At 39.3% G+C, this 23,121-nt stretch overlaps 1 protein-coding gene across 1 annotated transcript in view; it reads left to right on the forward strand.

Moving 5' to 3' along the window:
* The window catches only part of klf8 (Kruppel-like factor 8), a 61,871-nt gene extending 47,674 nt beyond the window's left edge, over nt 1–14,197 (forward strand). Inside the window, exons 4-7 of the mRNA XM_044041581.1 lie at nt 780–1,014; nt 5,301–5,412; nt 9,185–9,324; nt 9,718–14,197. Of these exons, the coding sequence (XP_043897516.1) occupies nt 780–1,014; nt 5,301–5,412; nt 9,185–9,324; nt 9,718–9,899 (669 nt within the window). The 3' untranslated portion in view covers nt 9,900–14,197. The remainder of the gene's footprint in view (nt 1–779; nt 1,015–5,300; nt 5,413–9,184; nt 9,325–9,717) is intronic.
* The last annotated feature ends 8,924 nt before the right edge of the window (nt 14,198–23,121 follow it).

Genomic DNA, 23,121 nt, shown 5'->3' on the forward strand with positions numbered 1-23,121 from the left:
TGATGAAATAACACTTAAAAGGTCAGTTTGACACCAAATCCACTGTACTAGTATTATATTTAACTTAAAGTAAAGCAAAAATAGTTCAAATATCACTATTCAAGAGTGCATTAACTCTTAACTCTTATAGTGTTAAAACACAGCCAAACATGTTTAATTGAATACTATTCTAACTATTTTAGTGATAATTACACAGTTAAATACCTCTGGAATAATGTCACATTTGATAGTCTTATTTGTGTTGTACTCTGAAATATAATTATTTTAACTAATTAAGTGTACATTTAATAAAAATATGGCACTGTCCCAGAATATATATGGGTTTAAAAGACATTAGTGTCAAATTGACTCTGTAAAACTGTTAAATACCCTCTTAAAAAGTGGTATTTTAACATTTTAATGTAACACTCTAAGGATTAAAGTACATTTGGTCCTTTGATCCTTAGAGCACTATTTCCTTTCAAAATAGTTAGATACACTCTGGAATAGTGTTCATTTTAACTCTTAACTCATAGTTTAGCAATTAAACATTTGGTTATTTTCTGGACTAATCTTATATTTAACAGTTTTAGCTGTATTTGAACACAAAAAGAGTTAAACACGCTCTTTAAACTGTTATTTATTTATATATAACATAATATAGTTATATATAAACAGTTATTTAACACTGTTCCGAAGTATATTTAGTCATCAAAGAAACTGGTGTTGTACTGTGAGAACAGTTAGAGCAGCCGTTCATTTCCGTCTCTCGCTCTCTCGCCGTTTCCCCTGTGCTCCAGGTTCTTTCGCCGGGCTCCATCCTGGCCACGCAGGGCGCCGGTGGGCAGCAGATCCTGCACGTCATTCACACCATCCCCTCGGTCAGCATGCCCAGTAAGGTGGGTCAGCTGCAGACCATTCCTGTGGTGGTGCAGTCGCTGCCCGTCGTCTACACCACCATGCCCACGGACGGCGTCGCCACGGCAGCCATCACCGTGCCGCTCATAGGCAGCGACGGACGCTCGGAAGGATCTGGTGAGTGATGAAAAATCTCCTGCAGTGACCGTATGCATTGTTTACATCATGGTACGGTTCAGTTTGGAATGGTACAGTCCTGGGTCAGGGCCATAACACGATGAAAAACTGTCGCCAAGTCAGCTGACTGTCTTGGGTGGAGCTAGACTGTACCATTTTACTCTGGTACCCCAAGGGAAGGGTGACAAAGAATGGAACTGTTGGGGCTAGGTTATTTTGGTACTATTCCTCATGGAAACGCAAGACAACACGTTAAATACGTACGATTCCATGGCGATACTTCCATGTCCGTGTGTCAGCTACGGTCCATGTGACGTTAATGTTTCGTTAACGTTTGATTGGCGATATCATGTCCCAGATTTTCCAAATAACACTTTTATGTATTTTAACTTGCACACTTGTCATTACCAGAGGTTTCTTGAGTCGCCAAATAAATTAGCTGAACGTTTTCCCAAACATGCATAGAATACAATTTTGATGAATTTATCACAAAGATATGTCTTTTGTAATATGTTTGTAGGGTTTACCTCGTCAAAATAATAGGATGTGTTACAGAAGTAGCAGTGAAAATGGTCAGAAATGTTTAATATTTTGTTAGTTTGTCATCTTGATGTGGTAGAGAGTCAGTTTCTGCACACATTTACCAAATATCCTTTGGATCCCATGATTTCTTGAAAATGAGTAGATTCTTACCAAAATTGACTGGAAACAAATTTAGGTGATCACTGACCCATCACAGAATGTTCGGATTGATTCGTCAAAAAAAGCTGGAGACAGGAAGTAGCTGAAAAAAAGGACTTTACTTTTACGTTTCATTCATGCGTGAATTACACTTTTCGCCCGCTGCTTCCTCAGGTTCAACAATCGATCACAGCGGAGCTAAATAACAGATCATAAAGTTGTCATACTTTTATTTTTTGGCAACAATTGGGTAGAAAATAAATCCAAGAAAAGTCGTTTCAGAGTCTGGGTGTTTTTATGTCGTTGAATGTCACACACACACACACACACTGTTCCTCGATGTCTCTTTCTCATGCTCAGTCTCAGAGGAACACACTTTGTCGTCTGACAGAGTTGGTGTGTGTATGTGTGTTTGTGGTGTGGTGTGTAATAACTCGCTGTCTGTGTCACGCTCGATGATTTCCATATGTGTCGGGAGATTGATGAGGAAGAAAAGTTTGAGAGAAAAGTTGCTGCTCTTCGCGGCCGATTCTCTTGCCCCAAAGTCGACGGATTTCCCGTCAATCAAAGGTAGAAACTACAGTATCTCTGCCGAATAATTGCTGATTTTATGAAAATACAATGAGTACAGAAGCGGGAAATATCTTTTCTCTACTGCCAAAAAAACTCCCCGTCAGGTTCATCGAAGGTGTCGTCTGTTCCAGAGTAAACACTGCGGTGAAGCTCGATGTTTCTCCAGGCAGGTTAACTTTTAAATTTCCCCCGGTAACATCCCGTTAATCTGGGACAGATTATGAGGCAGTGGGCCCCTGGACACCGACTGGAAAATGATTGATGGGCCCCAATTAGACATCTCACATAACTTCATCCATCCACCCATCTTCTACCGCTTTTTTCCGTCGCCCAATCAGCTAACTGTTGTGGGTGGAGCCAGCTCTAGCTCCACCCTGACCGTACCATTTCAATCGGGTACCCCAAGGGAAGGGTTACCAAAGATTGGAATGGTTGGGACCGGGTTGTGGAACGCATCTACATGGCGGTACTTTCCACGTCAGTGTGTCGTCCCCTCTAAAGTGTACACTTTACTGATTCTGATGCAGTCAGGTGGACAGTGACACATTTTGTCCGTGACAAAGTCAGAAGAGGTTTGTTTTATATTCACTTCACAGGGATTTTAAATGATGTGTAGCGTGTTCTTGTGCAACCACAGACTTTTGTTCAGGCAGGTTAAACCGTGAATTTCCTCGTCTGTTTAGTTTCTGGTCCACCTCAACTCAGGAATGTAAGCGAGAGAAGCGGTGATTCTCTGGAAGTCACACCTTGACAGACGTGACGACAAACAACTGTTGACTCTTCAGCTGTTATTCTTGAGCTTTAATGCCATTTTCTATAGTGCAGTCATTGCGATCTGCCACATTGGTGTCTTTTAAAAAATGTACTTCTGTCTTTTAATGCCTTTCTTTGTCTTTTACTTGAATGACTAATTTTTTAAGTCCCTTGTATCCATCTCTTGGTTTAATAAGTTGAAAGTAGGGAAACAGTTTTGCCTTTGTTGACATTTTTAATGAATCAACCCGTGTTTTAAGGGCAGGTACAGTTGAGAATGAATTTCTTACTTGAATTGGCTTTTTTGTCCACATGGAACTGACATTTTGGGAGCTCGGGAACAATATTTTCGTCTCCCAGAGTGAAAAAAACTAAGGAAGGAAACTATGTCGTCATCTCGTCGTTTCATGACAATTACAGCGCCACATACAGGCCTGGCATACATACTACAGTCGCTTTTGTGTGTATGAAGATGATTTCACGAGCTGATGTCGCGTGGATAAAAAGGTCGTTCAGGGAGAGTTCTGTCTCCGTGTGCAGCTGAAGACGTGAACGTGACGATGGAAACTTTGAAAGATTCCGGTGGTTTGTGTAGGAGACAAAAAAAGAGGAGGAAGAAGAAGAAGAGGGGAGGGCGGGACGGGATGATGCAGATGGAGGTGTGAGGGAGGGAGGAGGAAGAGGAGGAGGAGGAGATGGGTCGTTTCGCCTTTGCAGCCAAGGAAGGCTGCAATGGTGGACGGGGGGGTGGGTGGAGGAGGCTTAATTGTCTCCAGAGACAAAGAACACTTCTTTTGGTTTGTGACCATCCACACACACACGCGGTGTTGCACACTTATTCTTCTCAGGACTTTCTGTTCATTTGGACAAATTCATCAAAGCCTGATCCATAACCAGTTAATGACTAACCTGAACCATAACTTTAACGAGTTCCTCAAAAATGAGCTCCTGCCTCACTGGGACCAGGTCTTCTGGTCCTGACAGGGCCAGTGTTGATGCCAGAGAAATGTCCTAAAGAGGCGACAAATACAAGAACACACACACATACTGGATACTCCACCCAAAATTCCTTGCGTCACCCTCTCGTCCAGCCCCTCCCCTCTCGTCCCGTCCCCTCCCCTCTCGCCCCGTCCTCCCCGTCCTCCTGCAGACTCCCTGGACTTTGAACAGTATGGCTGCCACATTCCTGCAGTCAGTCCTGCACTGTGTGTTTGCTGCTTTTGTTCAAGAACCTGCTGTCTGACCCCGGCGCTAAATATTTCACCATCGATGAGACAATATTGACAAAAATGACACAAGCGTTTAGACGAGTTAATCATTTCACAGTTTCCTTCCGTTCAACTTAATCAAATCAAATGAAGAACTCAGTTATGAGTTCTGTATGAGTCTGAGTCTGTATGAACGCTGTTCACACGACGTCAGAAAAACACATGTCAACATATTATTGAATTTCTCAAAGTCGGACAAACTTCCACAGTTCCTGCTCCAGAGTTTTGACTCAAAAGTTAAGTTTGTAATCCTTGATAGAACATTTTTGTATCTTTTTAATAAAATTACAAAGTGTAACAATAAAGCAGAACTCTGCAAATCCCATTGCAGAGCTCCCCCTACAGTTCCAGAGTGCATATTTTTACATCACCACCGTAAACATCCGTACATCCATCGTTGTCCTTGTTCGGCGAACACGGAGTCGTGGCCGGTCGGCATCTGTTTTTGCACGTTTCTGTGAGAAACTGGTTAGAATCCCGAGGACAATCCTTCAGAGATTTTATCTTTCCGTTCGCTGCAAAGTAGCATCGCTTGTAATGCCTGCGCCACATTTGTCATCGACATCTGCTCACGTCTTCTCGGTAAAAAGGCGAGGGAGGGAGAATGAAAGAGAGGGGAAGGAATGTTTTGGTCTTTTAACAGAGCGAGACAAACATGACATAGGAAAACCACACAAACGTTTGGCCTCGCCAATTTTATCCATCGATTCTTCTGCAGCCCAACGGACCACACCTAACAACACACACACACACACACACACACACACAAAGTGTATCTTTGTCTTGTTAAGTTGCTGCAATCCAGACTTTGCTGTGAAGAAGTTATTAACCCCCTGCTGTTCTCCTCTGTCTGTTTCCACCCCTCCTCCTCATCCTCCTTTTCTTCCATTTTCTGATTTATCTCCCCACTCCGTCATCTTTCCACCATTTCCTCCCATTCCACCCTCCATCTGTCCAACGTTATATCCTCTTATGTCCTTTCTTTCTGTCTTCCCGTCCACTTCCTTTCAGTTCGTATTAAACCGGGTTCGACGTCTCCAGTGGAGTATCAGAGTGAAAGTGACGCAGAGAGCGGGACAGAGTCCGGATCGGCCTCGCTCAGCACCCAGGGCCACGACGAAGGGTGAGTCTGTCATTACACCCTGAAAACAAACAGTTCTGTGACTTTACAGTTACTTTCTGTTCGGCGCTGAGGTCCGAAATTTGTCCAGAGGGACTGTCCGCGAGAACGCAGGAGACGTTTTGGACATTTTCCACAAACGCCTCCTGCTGGTATCGTAGTCAAGGTTTCTTAAACAGGTAACACAGATAAATGACGCTCATTTAAACTTGTAAAAGTTGGTTATTTGGGTTTTTGCAAGTCATTTTTTGGGGTTTTTAAGCTTTTTATTTCAAGAGGTTTTCAAAATAAAAGTCAGATAACTCATAAAAACACGTAAAAGTAATACATAGTATATATTTTTTAAAAAAACAATTAGCCATTGGTAACTGGATTTGCTTTAGTATAGCCGTGTTTTCACTGAATGGAACGGTCCAGTTTGCTAGGTACACAAAGTACCAAGTTAAATTTTTTGGCACCCTTCCCTTGGCGTACCAGAGTAAAATGGTACAGTACATCCAGGTGGAAGTAGACTGGCTCCACCCACAATAGTCAGCTGATTGGGCTATCCGGTCAGCAGGCACAGCCCACACCCCGCTTTAGGTCCCAAACCAAACCTTTACCATGATGGAAACTCGGCATATGTCCACCTGCCAAGACCTAACTCTAGAATCAGTGATAAAGAGTGATTGTCCAAGAGCGACAACAATAATATTCCCAAAATAAATGTTTAACTTGTCCTTTAAAGATAAGACGTGAAAAATGAAGTGTAGAGTCATCCCCGATGTTCCTGGTGGCCAAACACATTACCACAAAAGAACAGAAAATTCCCTGGAAATTGATAATAAATCAAATGTCTGCTAAACTTGGCAGGACATAAATACCATGAAGCATGTAAGTGCCAACTCTATTATACAAGTGAGAAAAGCTGCAGAGGCAGAGATAATGTACAGCAGCAGCAGCAGCAGCAGCAGCAGCAGGGGGGTGTATGGGAAATGCAGTCTCCCTCCATCTCTCTTGCCTGCAGTCTCCTGACTAATTACATTACTGCAGCTCTGCCATGACTGGACACTTCTATATAACCTTATATAACCTCATGCAACCGGCTGTGCAGCAGAACGCACTGGAAACGCCCAAGTGTGTGAGAGGGAGACAAGTGTGTGCATGTGCAGTGCTGAGAGTGTGTATGTGTGTCGACGCATGTTTTGCTAATCACATCGTAAACAAGGACATTTGGTTCTTTCAGAGGAGAACGTGGACATTTGAGAGGGTTTATGTAAGACCTCAACATTTTAATGACACCAAACACACACACACACACACACACACACACACACACACACACACACACACACAGGGAGGAGCCAGGGTGTGGCAGACAAAGGAGTTTTGGTTTTGTTTAAATTGAAGAATCTGTGTGAAACGTTAATGGCAGTGATTAGCCACGGTCTCTGTCGCCATGAAGAAACAGCCACTGAGATCAGGGTCAGATCAGGGCGTGTTTTACGACACTGCCCTATCTGCTACGTCAAATGTTGCGAGACTGGGAACGTGATTTTTAAACCGGTAATATAAAAAAACACGGACATTTCCATCAAATGACAGCAGTCACATCGGTATTCAGGACACAAACACAGTGTGAGTGCGAACAAATCATAACGTACAGTATATTAGGCTAGCTATTGTTAGCCATTTTTAGCTCAATGGCTAATGATAACAAGCCTTATCGTGAAACAAAAAGACAACAGTGTTATTAACAGGTAAATGTAGCAGTGTTAGCAATCCTATGTCGGGGTTTGTGAGGTTCCGACGACAACTGAAACACACCATCATGTGTGTACCTGCTGTGTGACAGGGCATTTATTTCCACATAATTAATAATAAGTAGCTATTAAACATAATAATTATGTTTATGGTGTTTATTTGTTGTGTGTTTAACAGACTTTAGGAGGTTGTTTTCACAGCTGGTGCTACGTATAATGACCCCTAGCTAGTAGCTAGTTAGCCCATGACTAGCTAGCATAGCCTGTTGACAGTGTGAAATCAGAGAGTGTCTCTCTAATGTGTGCCAGTGCAGTGCCAGTCTGATGTCATGGCAAAGGAAAAAGGGGGCTAAAATTAGCTTGTCCACCCAGGTGTCATGTTTACATCGCTGCGCATCAGAGCTGGAGATCTCGTGTCAAAAACGCGACGAGCGCCAACATACTCACAGGGAGGGACAGTTAACACACACAGGCTATCAAGCCATTATACGTGCGATTCATTTGTGCAACATACTGTAAATCTCCTGCAAATGTCAAGTTTACTAATATCAAGTGTTTAAGTGTTGAAATGGCACTGACAATATTCAGACATGTTATATTTCGCACAGATTTGCCCTCGACTTAGGTCACATTTGCGCTTGTGTGTGTGGGTCACGCTGTCGAAAGTTTGAGAAACACTGATTTAAGATCATTGATACACGTGACATTTACGGTTAATGTGTTCCCACAAGTGCAGGACTTCCCACAAGTGTGTGTGTGTGCGCGCGTGCGTGTGAGTGAATATCTTTTATGGGGACATTTTGTCTGGGCCGTACAACTTTACAACCTTGTTTAAGGGGTTACCGAGGTTGGTTGTGATGGTAAGGTTAGGGTAAGGGGTTAGGGATGCATTATATCAATGATGTTTCCTCACTAAGACATAAAAACACGTTTGTGAGTGTGTGTGTGTGTTCATTAGAAAGAGCAGGACAGACCTCCTGCCACACCCACAGGGCGAGGCAGCTTGACTTTTAACAGAAATACTGGGTGCGGTTGGTGGTGTGTGTGTGTGTGTGTGTAAAATACACAGCATAAAATATAGACAATCAGAGAGAGAGAATGTTTAATACAAACAAAGACAACAAGTGTTAGTGGTTACCAGTGTCTGTGGTGGTTATGTGCGTGTGTGTGTGTGTTGCTGGGCAGGGCCGTCCCAGAACTGTGGTGTAAACAAGGTTACGTAATCCAGTCTGCCGTCACACCTCCATGTCAAATGGCCGAAAGAAAGAAAGAAAATGTTATTGTTTGAATTTTTCCTGTTTGCTGATTAAAACAGAATATCACGTGACCCACAAATTGAGCTTTAACCTAATGATTTAAGGGGCGGTGGGTGTTTTGTTTCGTTTTAAAAACACATTGAATGTGATTCAGTTTGTCTGTGGTCAGTGTTTGAGGAGAAATAAATCACAAAGGATAAACAACAAGAGAGAAAGAGCTGGGAGTGAGTGGAGACACTGTGTGCAGCTGTTCATTCTCTGACTCTCTGACGCCCCCCGGTGGCTGCATGAACACAAAGTCACCTGAGCTGGACAAGAGACAAAGACGTCGCTACAAAATAAAATTATACAAATGTATATATAAATGTATAAAAAATACAAAATATGACAAAATCAGACTTGGTTAAATATTGTTTTATAAAATATTTGATAATCTGTGTTTATAATACAACTAATACACGCTTATAAAGAACCTTTCCAAAGTAGTTTTTCTTCCCACTAAACTACAATATTTTTACCATGATGATTTTAGTATCATCATGTTACACATACAAATTGTTATCATGATATTTCAGCTCATATTAATCATTTTCCTTTTGAAAAATGACCTGTCAAAATTGATTTGCAGCTAAATTTGTTTGTATGTAGATATAATATAATGTATAATCCATGTGTGATGAGCTAAATCTTGTGAATGATGACAAATTCATGAATTGTAAACAAGCTGTTAGTGTTCTTGTCCTGATTGTTTTTTTCTCTTTGTAAATCTCTCTCTAGGTCCGTCATCGACTTAGAGCCCGTCGATCCCGACTCGCCGGACGTCAAGAGGCGGCGAATCCACATGTGCGACTATGAAGGCTGTAAAAAAGTTTACACCAAGAGTTCCCACCTCAAAGCTCACAGGAGGATACACACAGGTGAGAGCGCAAAAAACAAACAAACACGTTGAATAATAACAAGCAGGATTTACATTATTTACCGAAAACAGCACATTTTTATTTATTTCCACAAGTAAATAGTTCTTTCAAGTTTCGCAATGATAGTAGCCTCAAAACTGGATCTGGATCCTGCAGCCTGCAAGATGAGCTCAGAGAGAGAGAGAGAGGGGGGACAGGAAGGAAATCACACATGACACATAATAAAGTCATATTCATACCCTGAGTGTGAGTGCAACACAGGAATTCCCCCAGCAGTCTAGGTCTATAGCAGCCTAACTAAGAGAGGGTCCAGGTTTCTCTGGAAGCCTAACTTTCAGGTATCCACACTTTCCTCCCGTGTCCTCACGTTCTTTGTCTCTGTGTCCTCCTCAGGAGAGAAACCCTACCACTGTACCTGGGAAGGCTGCACATGGCGCTTCGCCCGCTCCGACGAGCTGACGCGGCACTTCCGCAAGCACACGGGGATCAAACCTTTCCGCTGCACCGAGTGCGACCGTTCCTTCTCCCGGTCCGACCATCTGTCCCTGCACCGCCGCCGCCACGTCATGATGTGAAATCACCCCACCCCCCAAAAAACAAACAAACAAAAAAAACTCAACCTCTTTCCCTCGGAGGTTCCTCACAGCACATCTTGTACCAGTTTCCCTTCATCCTTCGTGGTCCCTTCCTCACCGCGGCAGATTCAGAGGACACTGGCTGTCCGTCATCCTCCTTGTCTTCATCTTGAAACGGCAGGATTATCATTTCTGTGTGTGTGACCAGTGGATTCTGTGCTTTTCCTAATGTCGCACGACACGTCTCCTTGTCATCAGACAGAGACAGAAGGACAACGAGCAGCAGCGCCGACGTTCATCCGTCCATCATATCCATCCTGAGGAGAGGACGGAGACGAAGAAGGACATGTGTGTATTGTCTCTTCGCACTGCTTGTTTTTTTCCGTTCATATTCACAGTTGGGAAGTTGCATGAAGTCAAAATTGTATAATTGAATTCAAAATTAAGTTAAGTAACATTAATATTAAGTAACCATGGCAACGCAATTTTGATCAAGATAATTGCGATATCTTCCCATGACCCGATATCTCAACGCTGACAAAAGTTTTTGCAGCTTCGCATTTCGCGACTTTAGTACTAAACTTTAGTTTAGTACAAATATTTAAAATCGAGAAACACCGAAGCAAAAAACTGCAAATGTCTCATCTTTGTGGGATTTGTAACGTGGACTTTGTCCATTTGACAGAAGCTAAACTCACCTTGACTTGCGTCTTTTGCGTTGAAAATGCGCAAAAAAGCTACACCATGCAAACAAGAATTTGAATATCAGAAGTTCCTAAATAATTCGTAAACAGCAGTGTCCGTCATGGCTAACCATGTAGCAAGAGATGCTAATGTCGCTAAAGTGAGCTTGATGTGTTGTTAGCTATTGTTGGGTGAACTCTGTCCAATTAAAAACATCGCTAATGGGGAGAAGAAACTTGCACAGTGTGCTACAAGGTGAAGCGACTTACCCACAATGCAGTTCGGCAAATACATTTTTTTGCGTGTTTATTGCAGCTGTTTGGATACAGTTATTCACAAATCAGCAGCGGCCTTTCAAAGTAAAAGCTTCCCAACTATGTGCATATTGGTCTCTGTTTGCCGTGGCATCAAGCACTGATGTTGTGCCACCCCCCCACCCCTTTGCCCCCATAATGACCCCGCCCCCCGCCCTCTGGTACAGGGAGCTACAAGACTGTGAACTTTATAAAGTTTCATTTGTTTTCATTGTTATCAATCAAGTTATTGTATTTTGCGTGCCCCGCCTCCTGCCCCGCCCCCCTCGCACACACCTTTTCTAAATCTTCTTCAATAACAGTATTTGCTTTTTTTGTGCGTCGTCGTTGCTTGCTGTGTTTTTTTGTTTTTATTTCTTTTTTGTCAGGATTATTAGCAGCAAAGACAAAAATAGTTCAGATCATTTTGTTGTGAAAAAAAGACACAAATAGTTTGAGGTTACGAGAAAACAAAACTCTCACGCAGGGAAACGGGGGAGCTTTGCTGAGTGTGTTTGTGTGTGTGTGTGTGTACAGTGAATGTGTGTGTGTGCGTGTGTGTGTGTGTGTGTGTGTGTGTTTTGAGACAAACACATAATCAGAATTTAAGAATTTTTACAAGTGTGTTCCGGGCACTTGTTGTTCTTTTACCTCTTGCCCGTCGAGCCTTAATAAACGAAGTCAATCTGAAAACCAGGGAACCACTGACAGGTGACGTCTCACCACACCATGTTACGCTACAGCGTGCAAACACTTTCAATCATGTTTGATATCATAACATTTCCTTTTTCTTCATTGTGTTTATTAATTAGAGCCTGATTGATTGGATTTTTGGAGGCAAACAAAAGAGATTAAGAAGACACAATGTGTAATATTATTATATATTGGCCAAAAAAACATTTTTAAGACATTAAAAAGTATTACTGTGCTGAAATTATACTTATTATAATAAACCTTGGAGTTTAGACTGAACATCTTTTCACAATTTCACAACTCCCAACTAAAACATAGTTCAAAAAATTAGCCGAAATGAAAACAATCTGTAGTTTTAGCTCCACTAAACACATGAATTAAGTTAATTCAAACTAAAAGAGTCAATAAAGTTAGGTTTATTTTGAATTGTTGCGTTACCATAACCCAAATGACATGATGAAACAATTTCTGTTTTTTTCCCTGTTTAATCCATAAATTAGTAAACATAGTCACTGATATCAATATTCAGATTTCTTTATTGTCATATTTATTAAAAACAACAAACAGTACTGTGGAGCCAAAATGGCCGCCGTCAGCTGTCAGTGGTTCTGGGGGAAAAGCTGGACACTGTGTGGGTCCGTCAGGGGAAACTGAGCGCTCTCCTTGCTAACATTTCTACCAGGGTAAACCATTGGGTCAGTCCTCGGTCTCACCCGGACTCAGTTGAAGTGGACTGATCCTGAACGTGATCCTGCACTCTGACCCACGCAGTCCATGTCTTAACAGGAGCTGTTTCTCAGCTCCCGAACTGGGCTGAACTTGATTATGCAACTTAAAACGCAGACCTTTGGTCGCCGTTCGTTGGTCGCCATGGCGACACTAGTTGTCCCGCTCACACACAGCTCACCCTAGTGGTCAGGAGGATGTGTGATGTTTTCTTTTTTTTGTTGTGCTGTTGAGCAAAATAAAAGCCTCGTGAAAAAGCAGCGAGAGCAAAAGTGTCACACACACACCTGACTTTTCATCGCATGAGACAGGATGATGATGATGAGGAGGATGATGAAGGCCTCCTGTGAGCTGAGTGCATGACATGAACAGGGCAGATAGTGCTTTGGTCTGTACACTGTAAAAAAAAGGAAAGATAAAAGAAAAATAATCCCTTTAAACAAAAGAAAAAAAGGATTATGTTTCTCCTTTCTTTTTTTGCAGTGCAGATTAATGCAATGTTCCCATGTCTGTTAACACCCCCCCTCTGCTTCAATCTAAAGGGCGAGTTCAGATTTTTTGTGGTTGTTTGAGGCACTCACAGCGCCCCCTGTTTTGGTGACCAGCTTAAGAAATCAAGGTTTGCTTTCAGTGAAAAATCCCAGAATATGAAAACAAGGAAAAAATACTCAAAATCTACACCAGCCTCTGTCTGTGATATTTTAAGGACATTTTTGCCATTTAATCTCATCACTAAGATGCCTTTTCTTTGTGAACTACACCAAACTCCATAGAGAAAACAACGATTTTAGGCCACAGTGACACAGGAGCTGCTGGTCTCCTGCTGCCACGTTTGGTCAGTTTGTGTCACTTTGCAAACACAAACGGAAGATTTCAAACGCCAAAATCAGAAAAATAGAATGTTTAATATTACAGTGGATCTAGTGGAACTTAGTGAATCAGTAACTCCTGTGTGTCGTGCCGTAAAATCCCTGATTTTCTCTATGGAATTTGGTGTGGGAGATTGAGCGGTTTACAAAATCGACACAAACCTCAGTTTTCAGTCAGAAAAAAGGTGATTTTACAGTGAGATAAACACATTATAAAAACATTTTAGACTTAAACAGGTGTAGATTTTTATTATATAAACCTTTTGATGTTCTGGTCAGTATCTCACACAACCACTGGTCAAAAAAACCCTGAGCTTTCCCTTTGCAAACAACAAAAAACCCCACAAAACATATTGACTAAGCACATAGCACATCTTTCTAGAAGAGTATATGCATTTTCTTTCTTTTGTAAACTGTTGATAAAGACATTAAGGACAAATAATTAAGAGAAATCCATGTACATAAGTGTATATAATCAAAAAGTTCAAAGAGTAAATGTAATGGGTGAATTTCTATTTTTAACACTGACTAGAAAATGTGAAAAAATCTTTTTTGTTCTTCTTCCTCCTCCTTTGTTGGTTTTGATGAAGTGTTTCATCATGTGTTTATTATTATTATTGTTATTATTTTTTTTCAAATCTAATAATACATTTGTTTTCGTAGTTTCTTAATAAGAAAAAAAATGGTCCCACTTGTGTTGTGCACACTCGTGTTGCATGGAGTGTCGCCTTCTTGTTTTCTTATAGTGACGTTGTTGAGCATGTCCGTGTGTGCGTGTGTGCGTGTGTGAAAGCGGGGTTTGTCTAAAAAAACAAAAAAAACAAACTCCACTTATTTAAAAACATTTTTTTCAATTTGGCTTCGATTTACAACAACAGCTGCACTGCTGAATTAAAAGGTGTTGGTTTTTATTTCTTCTGAAGGTTCCGATGTTTTCAGGTCAGTTTTGGTGAAAATTTGTTGCTGCAAAAAACATGTTTTTTGAATATTTTGTTAATTTCAAGTTCCCCAAATAAAATATAGACAATGTTCACTAATGTATATTTTTTTTCATGAAAGTGAAGAACAAAACAAAATTTATTTATTTTTTAAAAACATTCAGTCGGTATCAATGAAATTATGTTTATGTAACTTGTTCAGTTGAGTGTGAATGAAGTAAATTATTTGTTTTTACCAAATTTACAGAAGAAACCCCCAACATAGTTGAACATAGTTGCCAAAATTACACAAGAAACAAACCCCACGTAATTCACCTTTAACATGATCTCGCATTATTTTTTGTTTGTTTCGTCGAATCTGACTTCAGAGGCATGAAATGGCTTCTGTTTGCACTGAAAAATTACCGTTTTCAGAGGGTCAAAGGTCAGAAGTCTACAAATTTACAGGTCACATGACAACAGCTAAAAACCCTGGCCATGTGATGATGTTGCGATTTACCCTGCGACCAAATTTGACCATGAAATCTTATACGGAAACTTAAATTTAAATTTTATTGTCAAAATCTCAATTATTCTGTTATTTGGAGCAAAGAAACAAGAAATATTCACATTTAAGAGGCTGGAAAATCAGAATATTGCTATAATATATGTAAAAAGCACTCAAACAAATTAATTGATTACTGAAATAGTTGCCAATTAATTAAGAAAATGCTATGATTAAGCCTAGAAGTGTAGAAAAATGAAATTAAGTTGTCTGCATTGCACACAACTCGCTATAAACCCTGAAAGATATTTGACAAAATTACAGTAAGATAACATATAGATATAAAGAGTCTGGTGGATGTTGTTAATTTTCCTAAAACATTTCCGTTTGAGCACAAAGCGCCCGAAAACATCAACAACATGCATACAATTTTCTTTCTGTTTTGTTTTATTTTTCTATTGAATTCAGTAACTTATGGGCCAGTACTATATTTACTCAGTGCAATGCAGTTATCACAATAGTAATACAATTCTTAATAATATTGTTTTTTTTGTATTTGTACAGAACAAATGTGTAAAGATCAGTGAGGAAAACGTGAACTTTTTGATACTGTGACACCTGGTGGTTAAAAAAGCAAAAAAAAAGTCATTTTCTCTCTGTACAGTTGTGATTATTTCGCCCTCCCTCTCTTCTTCTCCTTCTTCTTCTTTTATAGAATTAAACAAATGTTTTTGGTGCAATTTAAAGACTGTGTCTCTGTTTTCTTTGTTTTGTTTGACAAGATTGTGTAATTTTTATTTGATCTTGTCATTTCCAGCTCAGCTCAGCCCACAATACACTGTGGACAAATAAGTGTTACACTCAGACATTTAAGTGCAAAAAATGTCCCATTGAAACCCGTTCAAACTGCAGTTTTTTTAAAACATAAAATATGCATTTTATTATATCTGGTTGTCAATCTGGGCTTTTGCCTGGGACGTTATCATTTTTACTACTGTCCACCAGATGGAGTCATTTTTGGCCAAAGAAGAAATATGTTATTTCCATTAGATGGCACTATGTTACTTTGCATGTAGTATATTGAAACTTATAATATTTTCTGTATTATTAAATCATGGTATCATGAAGAAAACCTGGCATTAAAAGGGTTAAAAACCTTAAAATAAATGAGTATTTGACATCAATAATTAGGTGATTTGTAGGTGAAAAATCAGCCTAATGAAAGAAGTATAATGTATAATATTTTTATAGCTATTGTTCGTGCTTAGCTGTAATTCCTATAGTATCTGTAACATTAGCTCGAGTTTTAAGTATTTTTCTGACAATTCTTTCTAAATGTGGTTACGTACACAACAGCAAAGCTTCGCTACCTGCAGCTTTTTTGTCAACTATTGCCCAATTTAAAACATCAGACCAAAATAACAAACAAAAACCCAGAAACAAAGAGCAAACACAATTCTACAACCCCTGTTTTGTCACAGAACAGAAAGAAAAGCATTATTCAACAGAAACACTAGAGAACGAGGCACCAGTTTGTTTAGTTTCACCAGGAAAAGCCGGACTGTGGCTGTGGAGGTTTTTAATCTGCTCCACTGACTACGTGACGAGAAGCAGCTGCTGTTTTCTGGGCGTGGCTGAAATAAAACAGAGAGAGAACTTATTTCACAATTTCTGATGGATAAAGAGACAAAAAACAAGCGAGGAAAAGTTATTTCACTTCATCCTTGAGGGACAAAAATTCAACATTTATAACCTAGAAATTTTCACACACAGGTTTACTGCATTCTCTGTTGTGTTCCATAAAATATGTCAAATGTCAATGTGATGTGTGATGTAAAGAATATCTTGAAATCTTAATTTAATGATACTCTTTATTAAAACGTCACTTATTCTGCATCATACAAGATCAGCTAAACATAATAATTTCATAATCGTAAGAAAACCAACTTTATTTCATGTCACACAACACCTATGGTACTGGAAAAAACACAATTTCATGTTTAAGATACTATACAATTTACTTCATACATAGAATAATAGTATTCTCATACCAAAATGAGCTCTAACTGTGCACAAGTTGTATTTTGAAATTTAATTACTGACGTATGAAGAACTGATATTCATCACAAGACTCACCCTTGTAAGTTGAGAGGTGTGCCACAAGAGGGCGCACTAAGACACAGGATGGGAGGATGTCACTGAAGGAATCCAAACACCAGCAGAACTCAGGGAGAAGAAGTTCATGTAATTTTCCTTTTATTAAAAATAAATAAATCATTAGCTCATTTAAAATGTGGAGTTTTCCCTTCAAAAGTTACTGATTTTATAATAATAAAAATGTAAAAAATGCAGGTTCTTTTATTGGCTGTTCAAACAGCACAGAGACCAAAGAACCTTCAAAATAAAGTTCACGGACAGAGCCGTAAAAATGTGTGTGTGTGTATGGGTTTGTTGGTCTGCAGCAGTCATGACTGGGACAATCATTAACACACACCCACAGCGTCAAACTCAATAAAGGACACCGTGCTGAGCAACAGGAAGTGAACTGCCTCGTTCTTCCTGCTGCTGTGAGTGAAGCGTGAATCATGGCCCGGGTCACTTTCCCTGGTTCTGGTTCAAACATGTCTGAATGTGGTTTCAGTGCAGAAAGTGGTTTCCTCCCACGTGGAGGATCAAACTGAGTCTGAACTTGAGTTCACGTGTTTGTTTTTGTGAAACTGTCCCGTCACGTTCAGAGAAGAAAGAAAGAGTTTTGATGAGAATTTCCCAACACGCAGGTGACATGGGAACATGAACATGTTTTATATCTGTTTATATCTATCAATATCATTTTTAAAGAAAAACAACAACAACAGAGTTAGTATGTCATAACTATGAGATACTAAGTCATACCTAGTCATAATAATGATATACTATTTCATAAAAATGAGATACTAAGTCATAATAATGAGATACTATCTCATAAAAATGAGATACTAAGTCATAATTATGAGATACTAAGCCATACCTAGTCATAATAATGATATACTATCTCATAAAAATGAGATACTAAGTCATAATTATGAGATACTAAGTTATACAAAGTCATAATAATGCGATATTAATTCATACTAAGTCATTATAATGAAATACTAAGTCATACTAAGTAATAATAATGAGATACAAAGTCATAATGAGATACAAAGTCATAATAATGATATACTAAGTTATACAAAGTCATAATAATGCGACACAAAGTCATAATGAGATACTAAGTTATACCAAGTCATAATAATGCGACATTAATTCATACTAAGTCATAATAATGATATACTAAGCAATACGAAGTAATAATAATGAAATACAAAATCATAATGACATACAAAGTCATAATAATAATATACTAAGTTATACAAAGTCATAATAATGCGATATTAATTTATAATAAGTCTTAATAATGAAATACTAAGTCATACTAAGTCATAATAATGAAATACTAAGTCATACTAAGTCATAATAATGAGATACAAAGTCATAATGAGATACAAAGTCATAATAATGATATACTAAGTTATACAAAGTCATAATAATGCGACACAAAGTCATAATGAGATACTAAGTTATACTAAGTCATAATAATGCGACATTAATTCATACTAAGTTGTAATAATGATATACTAAGCAATACTAAGTAATAATAATGAGATACAAAGTCATAATGAGATACAAAGTCATAATAATGATATACTAAGTTATACAAAGTCATAATAATGCGATATTAATTTATAATAAGTCTTAATAATGAAATACTAAGTCATACTAAGTCATAATAATGAAATACTAAGTCATACTAAGTCATAATAATGAGATACAAAGTCATAATGAGATACTAAGTTATACTAAGTCATAACAATGTGACATTAATTTATACTGTCATAATAATAATGATATACTAAGTCACTCAAAGTCATAATAATGCGATATTAATTCATAATAATGATATACTAAGCCATACTAAGTCATAATAATGAGATACAAAGTCATAATGAGATACTAAGTCATAATAATGATATACTAAGTCATACTAAGTCATAATAATGAGATACTAAGTCATAGTAAGTCATAACTTTTTTCTCTATGTTGTGACTAAATAGAGAAATCCTGGTTTCTTTTATTTACCGTTTACGACGTCCTACTGTTTGTGTATAACTGACATTATTCTGAGACATATTTTCAGATTGATTTCATCCTGAGTGCTTTTAATCTGTAAAAACCCTGCGACCTTAGTTGATCGGTTTCCTTGGAGGCTGAGAAACGTAAACTTGTCTCACTGCAAAGTGAGACAAGTGTCGACAGACGACTATGTTCATCTTCTGCATCGTGAGACAACATACACTTACTCTGTGGATTTGTGTGAGTCTTGCCTGGGCATCTCTTAACTAAACCAGAGAGCCAGGGCAAACAATAACGCAGATCCCGACGTGTTTTTGTGTGACAAGTCAGTCTGCAGGTGCTGTGAGTTGTTTTGACAGCGTTTGTTGGCTCATTTCCCTTTTTTCATCTTCTCACATGATGAGCCTGGTGTGCAGGCGGCTTTTGTCTGCAACACTGTCATAAATATAAGCAGTTGAAACAACGCCTATGTGCCGCAATACTGGTCGGGCCGTGTTATATAACCGACGACTGTGTTGAAGCGGTGTCACATCAGGTTAAAAACAAAGGACAAACGCAACTTGAAAGCATGTTTTGACTGAGACAGTTAAGACATTGTCCCAGGTTGATGTCTTCTGCAGGTACCCGTGACTCTGGGACTGCAGGATCCAGATCCAGTTGCGAGGCTATTATTATTATTATTATATTGTTGTTATTATTATTAGTCACTCCACATTAGGGTGACAGGTCACAACCCGGACCTACGTTTACGTGTACATTTTATCAAACTAAGGCCGTAGTCAGGTAATCGGACAACTTGCAGAGTCTGCGAATACAAGTGTGATACAAGTCATACAAATTAGATGGAGCATGGCTCTTGGGGTTGCCGTGTTGTCTGAAGAAAGACGCCACCCCTTCTTCTACTTGGTGCACAATACGCATGAGTCCGACTCCAGCACGACTAAGTGTATACATGCAGGAGTAATCGGACTATGAAATAAGACTAGCTTGATTTTAGTTTTTACATCACAGGAAAACTGAATTATTGCCTTAGTTTGATTAAAATCTTTGCAAGTCTTTTTGTTGTAAGCCAACAGTGCTAGCCACTACTCCATCATGTGGCTCCTATTATTATTATTATTATTATTATTGTTATTATTATTATTATTATTATTATTATCATTAATATTATTATAGTTATTATTGTAATAAACTTGCCTGCTTGCTCTGCAGGTGCCTGTGACTCCTGAGTTGCTGGATCCAGATCTAGTTATGAGGCTATCAGTTTAACTATTAGTAGTTATACTACTGCTTGTAATAATAACATTATAATAATATAAAAATACCAAGAACCATCCGGATGGAACTTTTATGTCTGTTTTTCATCTGCCCCTGGTCTCTCTCTCTTTCCGTTGCCTCATCTTGGGCCCTCCCTCTTTCCTTTTCGCTCACTTCTTTCTGTCCCCCATTTGTCCTTTCATCCCAACTGGCCGAGGCAGATGCTGCATATCTTTGAGTCTGTTAAAATCTTCACGCTGTTCAAAGGGAGTTTTTCTTTCTCTCTATTTGCTCATTGTATGGTCTGTTAGATATCTCTTCTCTTATCTCTGTGATGTGGTAAGACTGGGGCCTCGCAATTCAAAGCGTATTGAGATAATGAAAGTCTGATTTGGTTTACTTTGTGTTATTTTGCGTGTTGTTTTCCATGGAATTTCATCTTAAACATGTAGTGATCTTTTCTTAGACTGTTCTTGGTAGACATAAGACTTTCATTGTGTTTCTTGCCGAGTGTTTTCATTGAGCGTAGCCCAAGACCTCAGACTTAAAATAACACAGGATGATATCAGTGAAACAACTTCTTACTGTTTGCTCTGTCCACACCCTTGAGTGTTGTTACACCAAAGATGGTCTGACATACACAAGCCACAACATCAAAACCAGCTGTCTAATATTGTGTGGGCAAACCGCCACGATAACTTTCAACCTTCAAAACATGGACTCCACAAGACCCCTACAGGTCAACTGTGGTACCACATATCAAGATGTTACAATCCAATAGGTCTTGGAAGATTACACCCATCAAATGCTCAATTGGACTGTTCCTCACACCATTAAGACATGCACTCTACAAGCACTCTCCAGGTATCTTCATCATACCTCTTTTAGGACACCCAAGAACAGTGAGAAGGAGAATTGGAAGCCAAGTAAACACCAGGGAAAGTCATGAGAATCCTTTAGGTCTTGCACCGTGGGGATCCATGGGGGATCATACCTACAGTATTACTTACAGAAGTATTACTTCATTGTCAACACCTTGAACTCTGTCATGATCCTCCAATCATTTGTGAAGCGTTTTAGTAGGGTTGGCATGAAATGTTCTTCAAGGAAAACCATGTTATCATTCCTTTTCCTTTGCTTCTTCCTCTCTCTTTGCCAACAGCATCACGCCGGCGCCACCATCTTGTCTTCCTCCCATCGTAAATCCTGCTGCTATTTCTTCAGACCAGTTATTACACTTGTGTGCCAGTTGTTAGGGCTTTTGGCACTGGAATGACTTCAGCATTGGCATGCGTTAGAACTAAATGTGATACACCCTATGTTTTAACAGCGTCCTAACAAGGGTTTTTAGCAAACTAAGCTTAAATGGATCACATTCTCCATGCGCAATGAGTTTTAGTCATCCATGACATTATTATTTAGACTACTTAAGACTGGTACTGTCCACTGCAGACCAGGAGCAGCCCACAAGAATTCCAACCAGATGTGTGTGATCAAATTTCCTAAATGTTTATTCTTTATTTAGACCTTTATATGAACTATTCAATTAACAATTCCTGTATGTTTTCCACTGTCTAATCCTCTCAGAGCTATTAGACTCAGAGAGGGTTGCAGATGACAGCACAGAACCACTCAGACATGTTTTAACAGGAGCATTTCTGCTATGAGTGTGGAATTAACTTTAAGCCCAGCAGCCATTCTTCTCCTGACAGCCCGGGTGACCGTTCAGGAGACTCAAGCCAAAGAAAATGAACTTGAACAGCAGATGCGCAAGTGACAGAGGTAAACACGTGAGTCATCTCACGTTCAACGTGTGATCTATAGCGAAACAGCAACTCTTCTTGGTTTTTACTCTCATTTATGTGACACTAGTGCTGTATCCCGTGTGTATTTTTCTTTGAATGGTCACTGACAGACTGATGTTCCCTTGAATTTAGTACAAACAACGCCAGAGTTTGTACTGCACACACCGGTGGCCCTGCCAAGTTTTACAGCTTGTCAAACGAACCACAGGACAGTCTGTGCGATTAACCGTCAGACAGACCTTCCATGCATTTAAAGACAGATAGATCATAGAATGAGGAAAACTATTTTATGTACATGGATGACAGACAAGCGCGTTCACGCACATGCAGAGAACATCACGTGTTGAAATTAAGGGTGTTGTCCCAGATGATGAGGCAAAATTTCTGAAGCTCTCTTCTGAAAAGCATCTTGGCAAAGGCGTAACGATCACTTTCCCTGCCAGTAAAATATAGCAACGGACTCCACCCTCTCTGTGTTTTTATGCAATACTCAATGCAATTGTTCTTGCTTAATTGTTGTCTTTCTTTCACGGTTAAACCGGCAGGTTTTTTTGTGTCACGCAGCCCTGGGCAGAGTCGTCTGTCTGCCTGTCTGCAGCGTTACCTTTCACCTGCCACGTCACGCAAAGACAATCAGGTTTCTCCAGAGCCATAACGGAGCAGAGGAGTCGATGCAGAGAAATGATTAACCCCCGGTTCCTCCGTGTTTTTCACAAAAGCTGTCAATAACCCCTTTTTAATATTTTACCAAATCTTTTATCTCCTCTGAGATAAGATTTTAAAACATCAGACGAGGTGGTTAATATACACTAAAGGTCCTCGAGAAGGCTTGAGAATCTTTACTGGGAAAAACATCAATCTCATAAAGATTCTTTTCTTTCATGAAAACTATAAAAACTACAGGACATATCGCAGTGCCTCAGGGAGTACCATGGGTTACACCCTACTAATTACAATGGTTATATGATAAAGTTCTACTATACTACTACTACCATACTATGAGGTTACACTTGTAAATGCTATAGTATGTGTACAACAGCACCTTTACCATAGTAGTTACAGTACATCAGACCATTCAATGGTACATATCATATTGTCTACACTGATGTACAAAAAGTACCATGGTATTTAACTACTATATCATAATGTTACAATCCGAACTATCATGATATGTGTACATAGTAGTCAGTACACTTAGATGTACCATAGTATTAACTACCTAACTAATGAATGTACCATAGTGGTCACCATGGTACATCAATAATTACATGGTACATGTACCATTGCACTAGCAAAAAGTTACCTCAGATAATACTATAGT

The sequence above is a fragment of the Solea senegalensis genome, linkage group LG13 (genome assembly GCF_019176455.1).
Source record: "Solea senegalensis isolate Sse05_10M linkage group LG13, IFAPA_SoseM_1, whole genome shotgun sequence".
NCBI classification, from domain to species: Eukaryota; Metazoa; Chordata; class Actinopteri; order Pleuronectiformes; family Soleidae; genus Solea; species Solea senegalensis.